The following is a 22772-nucleotide window of genomic DNA, read 5'->3' as shown; positions in this document are numbered from 1 at the left end:
CTGTTGCTTCTGTTGTTTATATTTATAATGTTCTGTATAATTGGACATTTGAATTGATTATTTGAGATTTTCTGTGTATATATTAGAGTACTCTTGTGCTGGATGACTCAAGCATTTATATAAAAATTTTAAGTTTCACATTTGGTTAAGGCGAAGGACAAAACCATTTCATTTTACTAGTTTATTGAAAGAGAAAATATCATCCAGTTTGAGGGCTCATGATGGCCAGAAGTTTCTCCTTCAAACTATGTCTGCCTTATTACTCACCACTTCCCACATTAGGTACACTCTAAAAATATATATTATGTATTAGGCAGTTACTCTTCTGAATAATGAAGTGATAATTTCACAAGTTTAGCTACCAATGATGGAATCTCGCCTATGAGAGACAAATGACAGAACCTGGTTTAATTCTAATCCCCACAACAATCCCTCTAGAGTCATGCTATTTTGCTCTTTTTTGAGATGGCCAAGTTGAGCTAATGGAAGCTTGCTCAGCACCACAGAGCTGATAGGAGCAGAAATCTTGAACTGGATTCCAGCAGTATTTCATAATTCAAAGATTCGTTTCATATGTCATGCATATAAAAAATTTGCAGTTAAATAACTGTGCAAGCCATTCTTTTTCAGAGATGAGAAAATCACACAAACCCCACTAACCTTGGCATCATTGTGCTCTCTTGCAGCCTGTGAACTTATGAACCAAGGCATCTTGGCCCTGGTCAGCTCCATTGGTTGCACATCAGCTGGGTCCCTCCAGTCTTTAGCAGATGCTATGCATATCCCACACCTCTTCATTCAGCGCTCAACAGCTGGGACCCCAAGAAGTGGCTGTGGTCTCACACGGAGCAACAGGAATGACGACTATACTCTTTCAGTACGTCCACCTGTCTACCTGAATGAAGTCATCCTGAGAGTAGTCACAGAGTACGCATGGCAGAAGTTCATCATCTTCTATGACAGTGAATATGGTAAGTATGTATGATCTCAGTAGTTTCAGAAGGCGATGTTTGCGTGAACAGCAACTTCACTAAATCTTAAAAGTTTTTGAAGAATTTACTAATCATTTGTGGTTCACTAATTTCTAATACACCTTGCAGCAACCAGCAAACAGAGCTATTTTAAATGCTGCTGAGCTTACTCTTTTTAGTATATGCCTTTGAAGTACAATGTAAATAAAAATACCAGTTGGAGTATGCAACACATTCCCGTTGTCCCAGCGCCTATCAGACAGCAAGGATGGAAAGGTCAAGGCCAGCTTAAAATATCTAGCAAGACCTTGTTTCAAATATAGATAGATAAATGATAGGGAGGGAGGGAGGGAGATAGAGATAGAGATATACCTTTCACTCAGTGTAAAAGTCTTCCTAACTAGTCTGACAAATTTCAAATAATGGGAAGTTGAGAAGAGAGTGCTGTGATGGTAATGGCAATGATGGGGTGATGACACCATGAGCAGGTCTTAGAGCACTGATAAAATGGTAACATCTTTTTATCTGATGGCTTAACAAATCTGACAAACTTGTTGACACACTGGTTTTGACCTAATTGTTTACTCAACGTTTTACCCCTTTGTATATGATGACGGTAGACAATATTCTCCTCGTGCTTTATTTAATATGAAGTTTTACAAAAACAAAAACTAGTATGAGCAAACATTTCAGTGTTCCATTGTAGCACCCGGTTTCCTGGTAATGCGAGGAGGAAACAACTCGTCTGAGAATCTGTTCTTGCGCTACATAAACACATTAAGAGAAAATAATATTTTTGTTTAAATAATTTTCTGGAGTCCTTACTACTTTGAGACTAGAACTCTTTGAATGTAGTTCTCCCCTCATTTTTGTTAGTAAAGAGAGAAGTGACTGGAGCTGCAGATGATCTACTGAGGATAAAGAAACCTCAGAATGAAGGATTTATTTAGAAATGTGTTCCCTTTGAAGATTCCAGACTGTTTCTCTTCTGTGTCTTGTTTTTCCATTTTTATCAAAAGAATGTTTTTCTTGGCAAATAAGTCAATAAGCATGGGAAACACACAAACATTTAAAGTAATCCTTTCTTCTCATAATCTGGCTGCTCTGAAAGAGACAGAGCAGTGACAGACAAGTGGGCTGGAAAGCAAAAGCAACAGAGCTGAGAACCAGCAGGTTGGCAAAAGCCTGGCAAGCATTAAAGGCCAGCCCCCTGGGGCTGGCCGGGAAGGGGGACAGGAGCAGTTACATTTGGCCCCACATAATCAAAGTAGCCTGGCCTTTTGGCTGCCAGAATAATACCATTGAACTCAATGAGCAAACTGTAGGCAAAGTCTGTGGACTCTCCAGAAACTCTCATTGTCTCCAAGACGGAAACCAGTATTTCTGTTGCTTAACTCACATTACCCAAGGGTCACAGAGTAAGAACTAAGAGGCTGACATGCATAAAAAACACAAAACTAATACTGAAAACAATTGGCTCATCAGCAGAAAGAAAGACAGGCCATGGAAGCCCGAAGGCTAGTGAGATCATGTTTAAGCCCAGTGATGGTGACTGTCTCTAGAGTTCAGATGCTCACAACCTTCTTCCGCTTTTGCCCCTTACACTGTGCTCTTTTTCAGGTTTAAATGGTATTCACAGCCTCCGGTCAAGTGGAAGCTGAAATAATAAATGTTTAAAATCCAGACCTTTAACGTTAGGAAACACTCAGTCCAATAAAATAAATTTACCCTTTGATTGTAGAAGTCTGTAGGATAGAATATCACTTATTATCATTTATTTCCATGTCCTCTGAGAATTATACATGGGGTTCTTATACGAGCAGACACTTTCATTATTGATGAGCTGAATGCCATCTTGAAAGTGTCCATTTAGCACTCAGGCACTGTGTTCTTCTCACACTTAAGTTCCTTCTATCTTTTGTAAATTCTTTGGAATGCATAAGGACCTGTAACTGCACAAGGGACAGTTAGGTTACTATTTAAACTCAGGGTTTGTTTTAGGAACAACAACAACAAAACAATTATAATCTATTCTCTTGATAAAATTCCAAGTTTCTGTCATCAAGATTATTTCCAACAGTACCATTATTTCATATAAGAAAATTGTCTTTTGATGCTTACAATAAATCCTGTTAGTAAAAAAACTAGGCTGGGGTCCAAGACAAACCCCAAGCTCCCAGAGAGCTTGTACCTGGAAGAGGGCTAATATGCTCACATCCAGTCCTCAGGGATATCCTCTAAGTGGATTAAACTTGACTTTTATCCTGATTATCAGGAATTGCTTTCATTAATAAATAAATTAAGTATCATTAGTGGATGGAATCAGGCATCAGGCTGGGGCACAAGGTTATGGGTGAGCTAGTTTGCTTAGAATTGTATACATGTGTGTTTATATATGTATGTATGTATGCATGTATATTATTCTTATTATCCTATATATGTGCATTTATAGGATACACAACCACACACACACACATATTTTGAGACAAAGAAATAGTGTGTGTGTGTTTTCTAGGCTTCTATAATAGGTAATTAGTGAAGTCCCTTTCTTCAGAAGTATTTAATCATGATTAAAGGTAGTCTAACAAAGAAAATTTAGATCATTGATTCTAAGTAAGTGAATGAAAACTCGTTTGACAGGTAGAGAAATTTTGAAGGGATTAATTAAAGACCATTTTTCTCCAGAAGGCTTGAAAGGAAGCTTGCAATAATATGCAGTGTGTGAGATATCCAGCTCTTCTTAGTGCATTACAAACTATGAGTTTGGCAGAATGCATATTTACATTTATATACTAAAAACCTTACAATCAGTAAAAGAGAGAAGCTGTTTATATGTCTCTCAGAAGAGGAAACAGTGAGTTACATTATCAATGTATGAATGCTGGTGTTGTATATGTAATGAAGACTTTAATTTTGGCAGCAGTGGTTAACCAGGCTTCCTGGGTAAACTTTGAGCTTGGTTACTAAAGGTAGGGAAACATGTGGGAGGCAGAATCTGTGAGAAATAACCACTTCCATAGAGAAAAACAAATGTGATCAGGTCTTAGATTAGCTGAATATGAAAAATAGCTCATTTTTACTTTCCAGAAACTATAGTAAGTATTTTATGTTATATCATTTAGTGTTCTCAGCAGCCAAGAATGAAACAACAAAGGCTGTCACAGAATGTTTGGTGTATGTACCCATTTTGCTAAATTCTTCAAATCTATGCATTATCTAATAGACATAGCTATTAATATTACCAGTATTTTTACAAAAGTGTAAACATCAAGTAAGCAATGTCAAACAACTTCAAAATAAGGTAAGGAGCCCAGATGAATTCATCAATGCTCTCTCCATTATTCCAGCCCAGGGACACAAGTGTATTTGACACTGTAGGCATAGAATAAGACAAAAAAAAATAAGGAAAAGAATTAAAGAAATGGAATAAGATCAATATCTAAGAAATTTCCAAAAAAAACCAATAAATAAATAAATTTATTGATTGACTGTATAGAGTCACCTTCATTAAGAGACACAATGATTTAAGCCTGCAGAATTCATAGGTATTATAATAATGTCAAGAAAACTATACAACATTATAATTAGGAAAATTTGATGATTATCAGAAGCAGGGAAGATAGAATTACGCTAAAAGTAACCTAGTCAATCATTACCAAGAGTATCTGTTCATACACAATAACCATTATCACAGACCAGAGAGGATCCTAACTCTCAAGCAAGAGCCATGAATCTTGTCTTGCTATAATGACATTAAGTTCACCAAGGTCTGTGAATAAAAGTAAGCAATGGGTATGCTGTGGGCTTGCACACACTAAGGAACCCTTATGTCCGCCTACCTAGTGAGTACTTCTGCTCTCAAAGAGTGTAGTGCAACAAAAGCTTCTTGGATAATGGCTGTCACTATATCCCTCTTTTTACACCATTGGCCACTAGCAATTTTTCCATGGACTTGAAATTCCTCCAATTAATCTGAATAACAGAAATTGAAATAAAATCCATTTGAGTTTTCTCATTTTTATAAGACTATACTCAACTTTTTTCTCCTTTTTATTATATTTACTTTTTATTTTACATATTGATCCCAGTTCCCTCTCCCTCCCTCTCTCCCTCTCTCCTTCTCTAGCTATTTCCCTCACTCCCACCCTCTCATGCCCACAGACCACCCTCCCTTCCCATTCCCCCCCCACCTAGTGACAGGAGAGAAGTCCTAGTCCCTATTCCAAATGACTTGAGAGATGTAGATTACCTCTCCTGGAGGGCATCACCCTACATATACTCAACTTTTTAATGAGCAGAATAAATCTCAATAACAATCAGCCTTTCTTTCAAAGGTTGGATGTCATTTTCCTTAAACTTCTGCATATACCTTCCCACTGGACCAAAATCCAGGTACAACAGATTTGTTTGTGATCACAAAGACTTCACTGCCCACAAGGACAAAGTCTGCTATCTGCAATGACCATTACCAGTGGTTTGAAGCTAAACAGACTCCAAAATATAAGTGTTGCCATGAATCATGTCATTTAGATTAAGAGGAATGTTTCCAATTGGACTTCTTCAATTGTAGGGAAAACTGAGCACACCTGTAGAGATTTTTTTTCATAAAGTTCTTCCAAATAAATAAGGGTAGCTTCACTCTAGAGGGGTTTCCTTAAGGTATATCATTGTTGGTTGTTGCTTACTATAGTATTAGAGGGTCTCTTAAGAACATCCCCAATGTGCAAAGTTCAAAGCCTTCAAGATGGTGTGCAAGTGCAAGTGCTATTTCTAAGGCATACAGTATTGACCCAGATGGGACTCAGATCTTTGATACCAGCAATCTTACCTCCCAGATTTGAATTGAGATACTCAATTTATATACAATAAATTATGCTCTTGATTAAAGGAAACTTCTTAAAGTTAGTTGATATATTTTTCCCCCTGATTTTCTACTCCAGGACCAAAAAACTATTGTTGTCCCTGTTACTTCTTTTAATAAAAGCATTCTTTGGTATACAATCATATTCATTTCCTAGTGTATTGTCATTGACTTCTTTCAAGCTACAATAGCATGGATGAACGATTTTGTCACGAATAGTATCATTCAAGTACCTAAATTAGTAGTAATCCCTGTTCCAGGCTACTACTCTGCTAGTTCTCTTACATCCCACATGCAGGATGAGAATATTGGTAGAAGTATTATAAGGGGTTTCAACTGGTATCCCACATGAGCAAGGATGCATTCTCTGTTACTTCCAGTAGACTCACTGGTCAGATTACAGGAATGATGGTGAGTTTCCAGCAGTCAGCTTGATTTCAGCACATATCTGCTGACAGAAGTTTCTCTCCCAGTCTCTTACCCATTTAGTCCCAGATAAACACACACTGTTTGGCTGATGGCTTAAGCTTCTTATTGGCTAGCTCTCTCTTAATTATTAACCCATCTCTATAAAACTGTGTACCGCCACATGGTCTTGGCTTACCAGTGACGTCCAAGCCTCTTGCTTCCTCGGCAGCTACATGAGATCTTGCCTCCAACTCATTCTTTACTTTTTTGTCCAAGATTTCTCCTAGACTGGTAGCCCTTCCTATACTCCATGCCTGGCTACTGGCCAATCAGTGTCTTATTAAACCAATAAGAGGAACACTTATTCACAGCATACAGAAGGACATCCTCCATCATGCATGCAGTTTAGAGAATCTGTACCAGAACATTTTCTCATGAAGAAAAATCCCAAATTAATATTTTTATTGTAAAACTATTGGCCATTGCCTATGGTTTCTTTATTGGCTAGCTCTGACTTAACTATTAACATGTTTTTCTATTTATCTAAGTATTTCCACTTGGTCTTGGCTTCCTGAGAATGCTGGGCCTGCATATCCTTTGCCTGCTACATCTCTGCAGAGAAGAGAGCAATTTCCTGTTTGTCCCTGCTTATATTCTGATTCTGCCTAGATATGTCGCTTTCTGCCTGTCTTTGAAAACCTCCAGACCTCTATGGTTTGCTAGTGGCTGCATCTGCCAAGCTATATCACTTCCTACCTGGCCAATCAGTGTTTTATTCATCAATCAATAAGACAAATATATATACAGAAAGACATTCCTTATCATCTCCTCTTTTCTGCCTAAATAAAACGAAGGGTTTTTAATGTAACATAATGCAATTACATATAACAAAGCAGTTATTAAGCAAGAATAATAATTACAATATTTAGTTCATTAACATCAACATCAATAGTTAAAGAAACTAGTCTATCATCTATCCTATCTTTGTGATTCTAAAGTCTTATATGTAACTAAGGAAAACTATAACCATAACTATCTGTCTCCAACTCCTTCAAAGGTTAATATATAAACTCTTGAATTGAAAAAGACAACTTGTTGCCTAGTTGGTCACCTGGAATTTTGTAATGTTCCATTTTTGACCTATGGGCCACAGTGTGTCTGGCAGACTCCTCAACAAAGCAGGAAATTTCAAACTGTCTGCCAATTATTAGAAGCCCCATAGACTGTCCTGTCCTCCTAACTAACATTCAGGGTGTCTGGGTCAGTGCTATGCTATCAGTCTAGGATACATGAGCTGAGCTCCCCCTTATTCAGATCAGCTGATTCTGTGTGTTTCTCCACCCTGGTCTTGACCCCTTTGCTCATCACTCCCCCCTCTCTGCAAATGGATTCCAGCAATTCAGCTGTGGATATCTGCTTCTGCTTCCATCAGCTACAAGATGAAAGCTCTAGGGTGGCATATAAGGTAGTCGTCAATTTCATTATCAGGGAAGGGCATTAAAGGTAGTGTCTCCACTATATTAGTTGGGTTCATCCTTGTAGATCTCTGGACATTTCCCTAGTCCCAGATTTCTCTTTAAACCTACAACGGCTCCCTCTAATATGGTATCTCTTTTCTTCTTCTCCTCTATTCTTTCCCTGTCTCAATCTTCCCATTCCCTCATGCCCACATCTCCCTCCTCTTCTCCCCTACTCTTTCTCCCAACTCCCTCTCCCCACCCTCCATGTTCGCAATTTGCTGAGGAGATCCTGTCCATTTCCCCTTCTCCAAGGGACCATGTATGTCTCTCTTAGGGTCTTCCTTGTTTCCTAGCTTTTCTGGCAGCATGGATTGTAGGCTGGTAATCCTTTGTTCTATGTGTAAAATCCATATACGAGTGAATACATACTTTGTTTGTCTTTTGTGACTGGGTTACCTCACTCAGGATTGTTCCTTCTAGTTTCATCTATTTCCCTGTGAATTTCAGGATTTCATTGTATTTTCCTGCTGAGTAGTCCATTGTGTATTCTTTGCGGGGTTATCCCTTCTTCTTCTTCTTCTTCTTCTTCTTCTTCTTCTTCTTCTTCTTCTTCTTCTTCTTCTTCTTCTTCTTCTTCTTCTTCTTCTTCCTTATTTTACATATTGATCACAGTTCCCTTTACCTCCCATCCTCCCATGCTGCCAAACCCCCTCCTATCCAATTCCCCCACCCACTCCACAGGGAGGATGAGGCTTTTCATGAGGGATCATCAAAATAAGTAGAGTCATTTGGAGTAGTGTCTAGGCCCTGCCTCCTGTCTCTAGGTTAAAGAAGTATCTCTCCCTGGGGAATGTGCTCTCAAAGTCCTTTTGTGCAGCAGAAATACATCCTGGTTCCACTGTCAGAGGTCCAATAGACTGACCAGGCCTTTTAACTGATACCCATATTGAGGGAGTCTGGGTCAGTCAAATGCTGGTTCCAAGCTATCAGTCTAGGGTCCATGAGATCCCCCTCTTTCAGGTTAGCTGTCTCTGTGTATTTCTGCAGTCTGGTCTTGACCCCTTTTCTTATCATTCCTCCCTCTCTGCAATTGGGTTCCAGAAGTTCAAATCAGTGTTAACTGTTGGTGTCTGCTTCTGTTTCCGTCAGCTACTAGATGAGGGCTCCATGATGACATATAAGTTAGTTATCAATCCCATTATCAGGGAAGGGATTTAAGGTAGCCTCTCCACTGTTGCTCAGATGGTTAGTTGGGGTCATCCTTTTAGGTCTCTGGACATTTCTCCATATTCTCAGTTTCCTCTTCAAACCTATAATGGCTCCCTCTATTACTGTATCTCTTTTCTTGCTCTTGTCTACACATCCCCTGACTCAATCTTCCTGGTCCCTCATGCTCTCCTCTCCCCTCCTCTTCTCCCATTCTCTCTCTCTCCTAACTCCCTCTGCACTCACTGCCCCACCCACCCCCTTCCCAATATGCTCAGGAGATCTAGTCCCTTTCCCCTTCTGTGGGGAACCTTGTATGAAACTCTTAGGTTGTTCCTTGTATCCTAGTTTCTCTGGCTGTATGAATTGTAGGCTGGTGATCCTTTGCTCTATATCTAAAATCCATATATTAGTTCCTCTTTTTGTTTTATTTATTTATTTATTTATTTATTTATTTATTTATTTTATGTAACCAAGTCCATTTAAATGAAAACAAACATTTATAGACAATATTTGGGAATTTGGACGTTGTTCTTTCCAAAATACTTCCTGCTGGTAATGGGCGCTGTCATGGGGGATTCGAAGAAGATTCAGAAATCCTGGCTGTAGTCTGTCAGGCTGCTTTGTCCAGCTGTTTTGAATGTAGGATCACCTGGTACTCTGTTTCAGGCAGTCTGGCTTGATCAAACCACATTAGTGTGGAAGGAATCCACATGTTTTCAATTTCTGTGGAAACAAAAATAGAAATCCTTTCCCCCAGTAACTTGTCTTTGTAGTTCCTCTTTTTTGTGACTGGGTTACCCCACTCAGGACTCAGGATGGCAGGATGGTTTCTTCAAGTTCCAGCAATTTGAATTTCAAGATTCCATTGTTGTTGATTTTTTTTTGGTTTGTTTTTTGTTTGTTGTTGGTTTTTTTTTTTTTTTTTTTTTTTTTTTTGCTCTTTTCTGATAACTAGTACTACATTGTGTAAATGTACCACATCTTCTTTATCCACTCTTCAGTAGAGGGGCATCTAGGTTGATTCCAGGTTCTTGATATTACAAATAGTGCTGCTGTGAACATAGTTGAACAATTGTCTTTGTTGCTTGGATGTGGATATTTTGGCTATATGCCTAAGATTGCAATTGTCTGATCCTATGGTAGACTGATTTCCATTTTCCTGAGGAACTGCCATTCTGATTTCTAAAATGGCTGTACAAGTTTGCACTCCCACAAGCAGTAGAGGAGTTTCCCCCTTTCTTCACATCCTCTCCAACATGAGTCATCATTGGTGTTTATGATTTTAGTCTTTCTGACAGGAGTAAGATGGTATCTCAGAGTTGCCTTGATTTGCATTTCCCTGATGGCTAAGGATTTTGAGCACTTTCTTAAGTGTCTTTCAGCCATTTTGGATTCCTATATTGAGAATTCTCTATTCAGTTCTATGCCCCACTTTTACTTTTATTATTTTGTGTTTTGGTGACTAGCTTCTTGAGTTCTTTGTATATTTTGGAGTTCAGCCTTCTGTCAGATGTGGGGTTGGTGAAGATCTTTTCCCACTCTATGGACTGCTGTTTTTCTTGTTGACTGTGTCCTTTGCCTTACAGAAGCTTCTTAGTTTCAGGACGTCCCATTTATGAATTGTCTATCTTAGTGTCTGTGCTACTTTTGTTATGTTCAGGAAGCAATGTCTGTAGTGTTTCTGCAATTTGTGTAGTTGCAGCTTTAAAATATGATGGACTGATAAGATACAGTGGGCCATACCAAATTAGTGTGTGTGTGTGTGTGTGTGTGTGTGTGTGTGTGTGTGTGTGTGTGTTGGGGTTTGTTATGCTGCCTAGTATGTGGTCGATTTTAGTGAAGGTTTCATGTGGAGCTGAGTGTTTTGTGTTTGGATGGAATGTTCTATAGATATGTGTTAAACCCAATTGGGACATAACTTCTGTCTTTTGTTTCTTTGTTAATTTTCTGTCTGTTGGTCCTTTCTTGTGAGCTTTTATGTGAAATTTGAGTTTTAGTAAAGTTTCTTTTACTAATACAGGTGCCTTTGTATTTGAGGCATAGATGTTCAGAACTGAGACTTTGTACTCATGGATTTTTCCTGCGATTAATATGAAATGACATTTTTAATCTCTTTTTATTGATTTTGGTTTTGAAGTCTAACTTGTTAGATATAGGATAGCTATACCTGCTTTTTCTTGGGTGCATTTGATGGGAAGATCTCTCTGAACCCTTTATCCTGAGGTAATAGCTGTTTTGAAGCTTAGATGTGTTTCTTGTATGCAACAGAAGGATGGATTCTTTTTTTTTAATCATTAAAATATTTTAATACTAATATATATTTTTCTTTTCTCAGAAAAACACAAAATTCTTATATATAAGTATTTAACAAAAAAATCCTATAGTCAATAATTTCTAATATTTTAGAAACTGACATATTTCAACAAAATTTTCTCTATTAATTTGGGTCATACAATACAGACCAAAATGGAATAAGGATTGCTTCAATCATGACAGTTACTTTTTTTTTTGAAATTTTAAATTATTTTTTCTTATTTTACATATCAATCCCAGTTCCCTCTCCCTCCCTCCCAAGCCTTCCAACCTCCCCATACCTCCCCACACACGCCACAGGGAGGGTGATGCCTTCCTGTTGGAATCATCAAACTCTGCCAAGTCATTTGGAGTAGGGTCTAGGCCGTCCCCCTGCCTCTAGGCTAAGGGAGTATCCCTCCATGGGGAATGTGCTCCCCATGTCCTTTCATGCAGTAAGGATCCATCCTGTACATACTGGTTCCACTGACAAAGGTCCCTTAGACTGCCCAGGCCTGCTGAGACCCATTTTGAGGGAGTCTGGCTCAGTCAAATGCTAGTTTCCCAGCTATCAGTCTGGGGATCCATTAGCTCCCCCTTGTTCAGGTCAGCTGTCTATGGGTTTCTGTAGCCTGGTATTGACCCGTTTCTCTATCACTCCTCCCTCTCTGCATTTGGATTCCAGTTTGGCTCAGTGTTTAGCTGTGGGTGTCTGCTTCTGTTTCCATCAGCTACTAGATGAGGGCTCTATGATGGTGGATAAGTTAGTTATAAATCTCATTATCAGGGAAGAGCATATAAGGTAGCCTTTCTACTGTTGCTCAGATGAAGCACTATGGAAATGACCAGATCAAATAGTACAAAGAGAAATACATATTATCTAACACTTGTATGTAAGGAACATCTTCCAGTTTGGGAAATCAGAAGTTCATCATTTGCACACTACTCTGCATAACGAAAACCTACATTTAATAATGCAAATTAGGTTCAGCACACAGGTAGGTGACTGGGTATGAAAGCAAAGTCCTTATTTTGAAATGAAGATTAGGTAACAGCCTTCACCAATCCATTCCTGTGTCGTGATCTTTATTCCATGTAGAATTGGTGTAGATTTAATCAGGGCCCATAGGGTGGACACTTTCCTCCTAATTGATTGCAAATGTTTATAATCGCCCCAAGGATGCTTTCAAATGTCTGATAACTATAATAATCTTGACATTCTCTCCCAAAAGCCTGAAAGCTGTTTATTAGTCACTGGCTACTTTCCAGCCTTCAGTTCTCTCATTTACTCTAGTCTGCATCAATAAGCATGTAATTAATCCAAGCAGTATATTGAACCATTTCCTTTTCATTAATATATATTATGTCAAATGGGTAAAAGGAGTATATTCTCCTATTCAGGACTTATACATCAGTGGCTTGTGCTTCAAATTATTTTCTCGTCTTTACTGTAAAAATGGTTTCCATAGTAAAAAATGGTAGGCTTATGCCCAAATGACAAGCTCCTGTCAAATGTAAACTCTCAATGTTAGATCATAATTGCCAGGCTGTGATATGTCAAAGCCCAGCAGAGCGTGTTATTATCTTTACTTTTTAAATTTATATAAAATATTCTAAAGGTGCCAAAAAGTGCTACATGACTTCAATGAATTTTTGGAGGTAAGAGTTCTTTTAAAACAAAACTTTAAAAAGTGCTTGATGGTTAAAAGCCTTGCCCCCTCCCTTCCTCTCTGCCTTCCTCCCTCCTTCCCTTTCTCCCTCCCTTGGGGAATAGACACAGAAAGCATACTTTGCTCTCCAAATATTGAGAAAAATCTGTTCTGGTTTTATGATATATCTCACATATTCAGTACTAAGCCGTGTTCCAATTTGTAAAATGAGAAAGTAGGAGAAGAAAGTCACAAGGTCCTACATTTTAATTTTAAAGCTTAGCATGCTGTCATAATTTTAGAAACACCATGCTTTGCCAGTGCCATACTGAAGTCTTCCTGCTCAAACTGAGGTCTTGGATGCATTAAGTGATCAGAATGATTAAATGCCTTCACCTGCTCAAATGATGAGGGGATGAATAAAGAAAAAAAAAACCGAGGAAAACGTTATAGTAATTTTGTATTATAGAACTCAATATTTTAAATGTGATGTTTGAATAAAATGATGTGACTATAAATTTCTATTTTGATATTTTGTTAAATTGTTAATTTAATTTAAAAAACTGCAGTGGTCAGTGTTTTCATCAGATGGTATAGACCACATTTCCCAGCAGGACAAGAGCTATGTTGTTCTGCTCATCACTTTCTGCCAAGTGCCTTCCACAGTGATCGGTATACAGTAGACCAATACTAGCAAGAAAGTGATCTACTTTGGTTTGGACAACTGGTACAGGTTCCACCAAAGTGGATCACAATGCTAATGTAAATACACTATTCTATTTTCCCATATTTCTCCTTTCTTCTTAGGGTTCTTTTAAGAATATAAATTAACATTAAATTTTGGTACAAAACAACATTAGTCTACTTTAATATAGAACACTTTTGCTAGGAAGATTAAAAACTAATCCTACTTTAGATATAACGTCATTGTCTTACAAGATTTGATGAAATGAATCGTTAGCCTCCAATTATCCATTACATCATAGAGGATTATAAGGGAAGGTGGCCTAAGAAGGTAACATACTTTGGGTGCCAGTGAAACTGATAGTGCATAAAATATTAAGTTCTGAATATGATATTGCTTATTTACTCACTTGTTGTTATTTATTTTATTTAGACTTTTTGAGGCAGAGTCTCTCTGTATAGTTTGTGGTGATTGGTTTCTGATTCATTTTCACAGGCTAGCATTGAAATATTTGAGAGCCTCTTCCTTGGCTTTCTGTGCTGGCAGGCCAGGAATGTGCCATGATGTCTGGCTTTTCTTAGAATATTTGATGGAAAGAGAGATGATAGATAGACAGACAGAGAGAGAGAGAGAGATGATTAATAGAGAGATAGTTGGTAGATGGTAGAGAGATTGATAGATAGATGATAGATAGGATGACGGACACACAGGCAGATAGACAGGCATGCAGGCAGGCAGAGAGCCACACAGGTGATAACTGATAGATCACTATCATTCCCATTAAGGACTTTTTCTATTTTCTAACGTCCCATAGCAAATATAAATACAAAAGCATAAGTCTTTACTGAGGTAACCAAAGTCTTGATAATGAAATGTACAGAACATGAAGGTCTGAATCCTACATATCTGCCTTCATATTTTAGTCACTCTCGTGTTTTTTTTTAAATCAGAAAATCTAGTGCTTACATTGCCATAAAATAAAATTGTGATACTTTGCATGTGTAGATTTAGTCTTCCCTGGAGCCTTTGCTGTTCTGTTACAGTGCCTTCATCCTGCATTGCATGATGAAAATATTTTGATTTCTGTTTGTTCTGTCTGGAAACTAGAAGCAACTCAAAGACAGGAATGAGCCACACCTTCCTCTTCATTACCAAGTTTCTAGGTCTGTGGCGTGCGTGCGTGCGTGTGTGCGTGCGTGCATGCATTTGATTGATGCATATGAAATGAGTCAAACACTGTTAAAGGATGGAGCCTCCTCCCTGCCTTCTGTTCCTTCACTTCTGCTTCTTCTCTTTTTCCTTCCCTTTTCCTCCCCATTTAACTTGTAATTGACTGGTGGAGTTTTATTACCCATAGGAAACAGGCTTGCGGGCTCTTTCACTTAGCTGAACAGTCTAACCAGATTCTCTGACTCTTGTAATCATAAACTACATCATTACATCTCAGTACACAAGAAAAGCCATTCATTTGCATTTGCTTTGTTCAATTTTGGTTGTTTTGCAAAAACTAAGGATTTAGGATGACTAACTAGCCTGGGAGCATAGGACCATCAAAGGGTAGAATGTAGAAGGCTGGACATGTGAAATCAAAGCATGAAACAAAGGTTATTTCATCAGGAAAAAGTGGCATATTATTCTCTGAAGGGAGCTGAAAAACCAAGAAAATGAAAACAGGAGACATCAATTACGAAAGTGATTCCAAGTGTACAGAGTTGCACTGTAGAAGCAACTTACTGACCCAAGCCTGATTTACTGACATCAAATGGAGTGTGTTTCCCCTACACTAAGAAATTGTTTTCAAGAAGAAAAATAGCAAAGATGACTAGAAGTGATGTAGAAGGTCATTTTGCACCTGAAAATTAAGAGTATATCTTTGGAATCCATAAATGTGAAGAGCAGTAATACTAATCTGGGACTCATGGCATCCTCCCAAAGGGAAACAGGTAGATTAGGCTAAGCAACGACAATCAGAAAATGCTACAGAATGTTTGGACCAGTGGTGTTTACTAGGAAAAGAAAAAATCTGCAGTTTTTATGATTCTCTCAAGTCTGTGACACAAATTGAAGAGGTATTTCCCAGACTATTCTCTCAAGGGCCATCGTGGGCTCTTTTCGGGGGAATTTGGGAGCTCACAGGAGTGGAGCATTTGTAGGTGATTCTGAAGTGAAATGCAGTGGATATTAATTTGAAACGTGCTGACTGAAAGAGTTAAGCATAATTTCTGATTGATTTCTATTGCTGGACAAGAGATTATCACAAATTTGGCGGGCTAACACAAGTCACATTGAGTTCTATGGGTTAGAATCTGCCATCAGATCTAAGCATGGAAAAATAAAACGGTACAGGCAAATATGCTTTCTTCTCATAGTTCTGGGGAAGAATCCACTTCTCTTTGTGCAGCTTTCAGAGATGCTCACCTTTCTTCCCTTCTTCTGTCAATCATTCACATTGCCTCGCTCCAAGCCATCACCCCTCATTGTCTCTTTTCCTTTGCTTCCAACTTTAGGTCATCTAATGATACCAGACTCACCCAAGTTCTGGAGTTTATGTTTCTGATTTGATCTCACTGGGTTCACTGCTTCAAGCCCACCTTCAGGCTTTACCCCTCTTTGGAATATGATTTGGTATATCCACAGATTTCAGGGTTTGGGATGTGGACACTCAGGGAAAGAGTTCACTTTTCTGTTGGACACGCAGGCTTCTGTGATGTTCAGGGGAGTTGGCTTTACCCATAATCCCGCATTTAATAACTCAGTCGATGAGCAGTCTCGCAGTTGCTCACAGGTATTTACCTGGTAAGTAGGACTAACAGCAGCTGGGAAACATGTTGTTATCAATAAATAGCCCCAACTGACAGGTCCAATTTGTCTGGCAGCTCCTTGAGGTCAAGAACCATGAGTTTTTATTTCTGTAACTTTTTGAACTTAGCTCACTGTGACTAAGGAAATCGGAATGAAGATAATGTGGCTGAATAATTGAGATGGTTGATTATGTTCATGTTTAATTAATAAACCAAAAGGCCTACTCTTTCTTTTAATGAATCTTTTATACACAGCTGCTAATACCATTATTTGGATCAGTGTCTTCTCACATGTGTCAGTTGCTGCGGTAGTCAGCTGTATCATCTTCAGACTGGAAAGCACTTGCTGCTTGATTCTTCTATATCAGAGAAATTCTACCATAGGTTGCAATGTTCTGGCCTGGAACTCCTAGAGATCCACCTGCCTCTGCCACCTAAGGGCTGGGATTGAAGGTGTGCACCAATGCCTCCTCGTTAGTGAATAGATTTTTTTAAAGAAACATTTTTTTTTTCATGTGAATAAGTGAAGCTGCGTCAATAGTTTACTTTTAGAATCAGAGTCCAGAGTGTGAGCAATCGGGAGGATCTCAGGTCCTTTTCAGTGTACACTTTGTTTTTGTGTTTTATTTATGTCGATATAAGTACATCAAGTATAATACAACCTTTTACTCAAAATTGAAATTATGCTCTGGGTTCTGAGATGGGGCCCAGGCTTTAAAAATCATCAGTGGTTGTGACTGACACCAAGGTTTTGAGAACACTGCTTGGTATGTCCGTAATTCTGATACTGTTTGTATTTCAGTGTCTGCTGTGCTCCCCTACTTAAACCCTGTCCAATCCACCTCTCAGCCTTATGCTGTTGGATATTACTGGACTTGGCTATTTAGCGTCCATCATTCCCATGCCTCTATCTCTTGCTCTGCTCTGTCCACATTTGTCCTTTTATGCTGATAGCTCACGTTTATAACATAACTAGGAGTACAGACGAGAAGGTAAAAAGAATATGGACAGAATTATCACAGAGATGAGCGTATCACTACTGTGAAGTTTTAAGAATGAAACCATCATAAAAGCACAGATTTAAAAAATTAGTTTGTAACTTTATAGATACAAAGTTTTATTATGGATAAATATCACGCTCTATGTTTGGAGCTATTTTGTTTTTGTCATATGAGCTTTTCTTACTGTTTACGGATTATTTCACTTGAGAGGCAAATTTTGCATGCATGCAATCACACACAATTAGAAATTTTGAAATAAAATTCATGTGTGTTAAATCCTTCATTTCTGATACTTAACAAACTATTTTAGCTTCAAAGCTTTCATGCAGTCACAAAATAAAAACTATAATTTGTGATTTAATAAAATTAAATTGTTGATAATTACTTTTCAATATTGCATTTTATTTCTCTTACTTAAACATGAAATAAACACAGAACTTTTATTTGATAACCTTTCAGAAATTTCATATTTGATTTTGATGCGTAAATATTTTTTAATATTACTTACAGATATTTTGAAGGTCACCATACGTTTAAAAACTTGGGTGGTAGTTTAAGACATACTTAAGATAAATTTTCATTTGTTATAAACATGATGCCACCAACCTCCATAGTCATAAAATAAAATTATCTCCTACTGGATATTCAGACTTAAATATTTAATAATGTATTGTTTTATGTAACCATTGAGTAACATACGACCCTTGGAAGGGAACATCTCGAAAATATTCTTTTTACATTATGAATATAGATATAGTGGCAGTGTTTACTATTTTTGAGAAATGTTATCCAATTTCATCTGTTATGAATGACATTATTTTGCTCTTTTAATATGACTTTTTAATTATCATCTTCTTTCTACTTTCATCTCATTCTTTGGCATTAGGTGAAACTGCCTTTCATAGGATGCTCTATAAACCAAGTGGCCCTACTGAAATTTCTTTTGTGTAGCTAGGAATATTATATCTCTACCCAGGTCAGAGGTAGATTTCATTCATTCCATCAAGAGAAAGTAGCTTTCCCTTAATGGGCCCCCAACTGCTACTGTAACATTTCTCCCTCTGAAGTAGGCTAAAACTGGAAGACAGGTATAACCCATTACAGCTCTGAAAACCAAGAGATTCAGTCCAAAAGCTGCTAACAGAAAGGATTAATGTTTAGTTTCTATTTATTCCTCTTTACTGTTGAAGAATGTATCAGTGCTGTATTTAAATGAACCTCTTTTCTACTCCTCTCTCATGTACCAACTTTTCACACTATTTAATTAATTTAGAATGATAAATGGGTAGAAATAATTCCCTTTGGATTAATTTCTATGCTTTTACATGTAAAGATATTAATTAAGCCAAATCAGAAATAAATCTGAGAATATAATGTATGCCTGTTGAATAATAAACTGCTCTGAAGTGAAGAGACTTTTTTCTCCTATGTTGTGATGTTCCTAGATATCCGTGGGATACAGGAGTTTTTGGACAAAGTATCCCAGCAGGGAATGGATGTTGCCCTTCAAAAGGTGGAAAACAACATCAACAAAATGATCACCACCCTCTTTGACACCATGAGGATAGAGGAGTTGAATCGCTACCGAGACACTCTTAGGAGAGCCATTCTTGTTATGAATCCTGCCACAGCCAAATCCTTCATAAGTGAGGTAAGTGTGTACTGTCCTGGGTGGGGCAGGGTACAAAAGCAAATGCCTTGGAATGGAACCCACAGAGGATGAAAAAGCTAAAGGGAGAGAGAGGACTAACTGCACAGCACTCATTAGCACTAATGGAGGAGGCAGAGTGAATTGCTTGCTCATCTCATTTACCCCATATTGCCCAGCTAATTACTGGGAATGTCTGTACTTGTATATTTAGGCACATGGCCAGGACAAGTTTCAGAAATCTTACAGGTTTTCAGAGTGTTGTTTACTTGAATGGATTTAGCAAAATCGGATATATATTCACAAGTGTGTGGCCAATCCTTTTGTGTTGTTGCTTTTGTTGCTGCAAACTAAAATTGTATTCCTGAGAAAAGATTTACCAGAATCAGACTCTAGTTACCAAAGAAAACTACTTCACAAAAAACACCACAGCTCCACTTCTGCTCTGGGAAATCTGTACCAAGACAAAAAAGGGAGACTCTTTGAAACTCTGCAAAGTAATGGCCACTCAGTATAATGTGATACCATGTCTGCAAATGTTAGTTATATTTGTGAATGTGGCTAGATCCAACAAAATTTATTAAAAGTACCAGTGAGGTTGTAGTGATTCAGATGGCATTTCTGTACCCTAAAATGTTTGTGATTGACTTGCAAAGATCATGCCCCCCCTTTAACTTAGTTAAGTGTTCAATTTCATTTTAGGATGTAAGTGTTCATTTCATTGCATACGTTCCCAAACTGTTTTTAGCCTTGTGAGCTTTAATTAGTGAATTTTCCCCTTCATTTTCCTAATATTTCCATTAATTCTTTAAACTCATGTATCTGTTGATACTATATAATTTGGTGTCTATTAAGGATTTTTGAAACAGAATACAAATCATTCAATACTTGAAAACTTATACCAGTTGGATTTTAACATAGATTTTGCTATGTGGATTTAAACACGAGAGAACTTTGACCTTGGGTTTAGCAAATGATAAATTCACTCTAAGACTAGACTTTTCTGTAACAGAAAAAAGGAAAAAAAATACCCTATTTTATAGTTCACCCTTTGCTTCATGTCTTATTCACCTTTTCCATCTGTAACAAAATACCTGAGAAATAGAACCTTTGAGCATGGTTCTAGAGGTGTCAGTCCATGAGCTCTGGTCCTGAATGAAGCTGTCCATCATGGTGGGGAGCAGGTGGCTGAGGAAATCTGCTCATCTCATGAGGGTGAGGGAGTAGGAAGGCCCATAAACATGTTTGAGATAAGGCATAGTCTCTAAGAAAATGCCCCTCTGTGACCTTCAAAGTTGTATAACAAAATCTGTCAAAAGACTGTTATATATATTAAACATTTGCTCCCACTAGGCTCCAGCTTAAAAAGTCCCTTCCACTTGCAATAATGCACAAAAGAAGGGTCCATCACAGGATTAATCCTCTGATAAAATAGAACCCACACTGCCTGGACATTCCCTTTCTGAACATGGCATTTAGGACTAAGTATTTGATAAATGGACACTTTACATAGAAGCTGCAGCATTTCAGAATTACAAAGTCTTCTAGAAAATGGACAGTGAATCAAAAACAGGAATAATGAATAAAAAAAGTTAAATAGCTCTAGTACTTCCGTCTGAGATGATTAGAGATTTTATTAATAAGGCATACTTGATTTGGACTTTATAATGTGGGTATGAATTCCCAGAGAGAAATCATAGAAGAGATAGTTCAAGTTTAGCTGTGCTCCAATATGACCACATTTTACATGAAAATTATTTAGTATTTTGAGACTCTATTTGGTCATCAAAGAAATGAGAATATGTTGATTTCAAAATATCAAGAGTATAATACCAATCAATAATCTTATTTCATAATAAGCCTCCAAAATTACCTAGGGAGGCTTGACACCAATAAATGTAAAAAAGAAAAGATAAGTAAACAATAATGTCTAGAAGTTATTTTTCTTTTCTATTGCATACTAGCCTGGCATATAGTACATAATTAAACATGCCTTATTATTTTAAAAAGACACAGAGTTTGATAAAGACACAAGGCTTGATTACAGTTAGGTGTACATTAGGAGAAGCCCCTGCAAATAATGAACTGAAAAGAGGAGCATGCTGTACATATTCCATAGATGGAGAGACATGGGGAACAATTGATCCCCTTCTGAAGAAGAGGTAAAGACCTCTAAGGCTCTGGGGGTTGAGGAACACAAGGCCAAATGAGTAAATCACTTAGTGGCAGATTATCAGTGTCCCAATAGCTAGGAATTGGAAATCAGAAAACATGAGCATTTTAAAACTGGGCCAGGAGATCATGGCACAGTATTAGTTTTCTAGAGGTTCCCTAACCAAATATGATTTTCTTCAACACAGGAAATGTACTAACTCACAATCTGTGGTCCATATGTCCCAAAACAGTGTACTGACAGACTGACTTCATTCTGAGAGATCTTCCAGCCTTCTATCTGGGGTAGAAATGTCTATATTTTCCTTAGCATTGTCCCTCTGCATATGTGTCCTGACTCTGTATTGTGAGAGATAGCAGACACTTTGGATTAGGATTCACTCTAATGACCTCATTTTACCTTGACAAAACCTATCCCATGACAGATGTTATTAATAGCTACAACTTAATATGACAGGGTAAATAGGCTTGCATCAGTATGACACAACTACAATGTTGCAGATCTGAGACTGATACCAAGCAATCTGCCACTAGTGTATTTAATGGAGGTTTCCAGAAAGGGTGTGAGTATGACCATCACCAAAGTCCATGAAAAAGGCCAAAGCTAAAGCTGTTGGATTTTGCCTCAATTGTTTGTGCTTTTTAATAAGTGTACACTTAGTGTCCATTAAATTCTATATATTCTCCTAGACACTAATGAGATGGTGGTGATGCAGACCTAGGATTTTTCTTCAGCCTTCTGGTCCCACTTAAGGTGGGATACAGTCATGGCAGAGCCCATGCATTTGCACATTGTGGCCTTGGGAAATGAGGGCCACTCTTTGTACTTCTGTAGAGCTGGAGTGTGATTGTGGGAATGTTGACAGCTTGTACTGAGGAGGGTCCCAAAAATGTTCCTTGGCTTGCATATCGGTCAAAGGACAGAAGGACATTCTAATCAACAAGACAAAAGAAAAACTTGGGGGAGGGGGAGGGAATAGAGCAAAGCTGAGGGAAGAGAATGGACGCGTGTTGCACATTCACTTGAAAAGTCAAGTGCAGAAAATGAAATTTCTTAAAACTATGCGATGGATAGCAGAAATAGGAGATGTTTCATTTTTGAGACACATCACAATGTATTGTTCACATTTTATACAGTCTTGGGGCAGCAACTGGCAATGGCCAGGATACAGAAGGGGTCAATGGAGAAGGAACATTAACATAGTAAGGACCCAGAATTCTAACCTTTAGTAGAGAAGCTATGCAGGACCAGGGACCTATCATTGCTGGTAGGTAGATGGAGTCTGTTCAGACCTGGTTAAAGGAGTTTCTTTGCCCTAGCTGTATGGCTGACAATCTTACAATCAGTTTCAACACTACTCATCTTTTTGACTGTGATCCTACATTTCTGTAATAATTTAATGCTTTCTTGTTTGTTCATAGAAACACAACATCTTCGCTCATGATTTTTCCTGTGAGAGTTTTCTATTGTGTCTCCCTTGATTACATTTTTTCATAACAACATCCCCTTTGTGTGGGTGTTTATCCCTTAGTCAACCTGTGCAACAATGAGGTAATGGCAAGGAAAATCAAGGCTAACCCATTCTCTCCTGAATTCACTAGAACCTGCCTGGTG

At 38.0% G+C, this 22772-nt stretch overlaps 1 protein-coding gene across 1 annotated transcript in view; it reads left to right on the top strand.

Annotated features, from left to right (window-relative positions):
* The window catches only part of Grid2 (glutamate ionotropic receptor delta type subunit 2), a 1241117-nt gene that overhangs the window by 593950 nt on the left and 624395 nt on the right, over positions 1–22772 (top strand). The window contains exons 3-4 of the mRNA XM_051202902.1: positions 687–971; positions 18783–18988. Of these exons, the coding sequence (XP_051058859.1) occupies positions 687–971; positions 18783–18988 (491 nt within the window). The remainder of the gene's footprint in view (positions 1–686; positions 972–18782; positions 18989–22772) is intronic.

The sequence above is a fragment of the Phodopus roborovskii genome, unplaced genomic scaffold, assembly GCF_943737965.1.
Source record: "Phodopus roborovskii unplaced genomic scaffold, PHOROB, whole genome shotgun sequence".
NCBI lineage: Eukaryota > Metazoa > Chordata > Mammalia > Rodentia > Cricetidae > Phodopus > Phodopus roborovskii.
The sequence above is the reverse complement of the archived record's forward strand: the minus strand, read 5'-3'. Positions and strand labels throughout refer to the sequence as shown.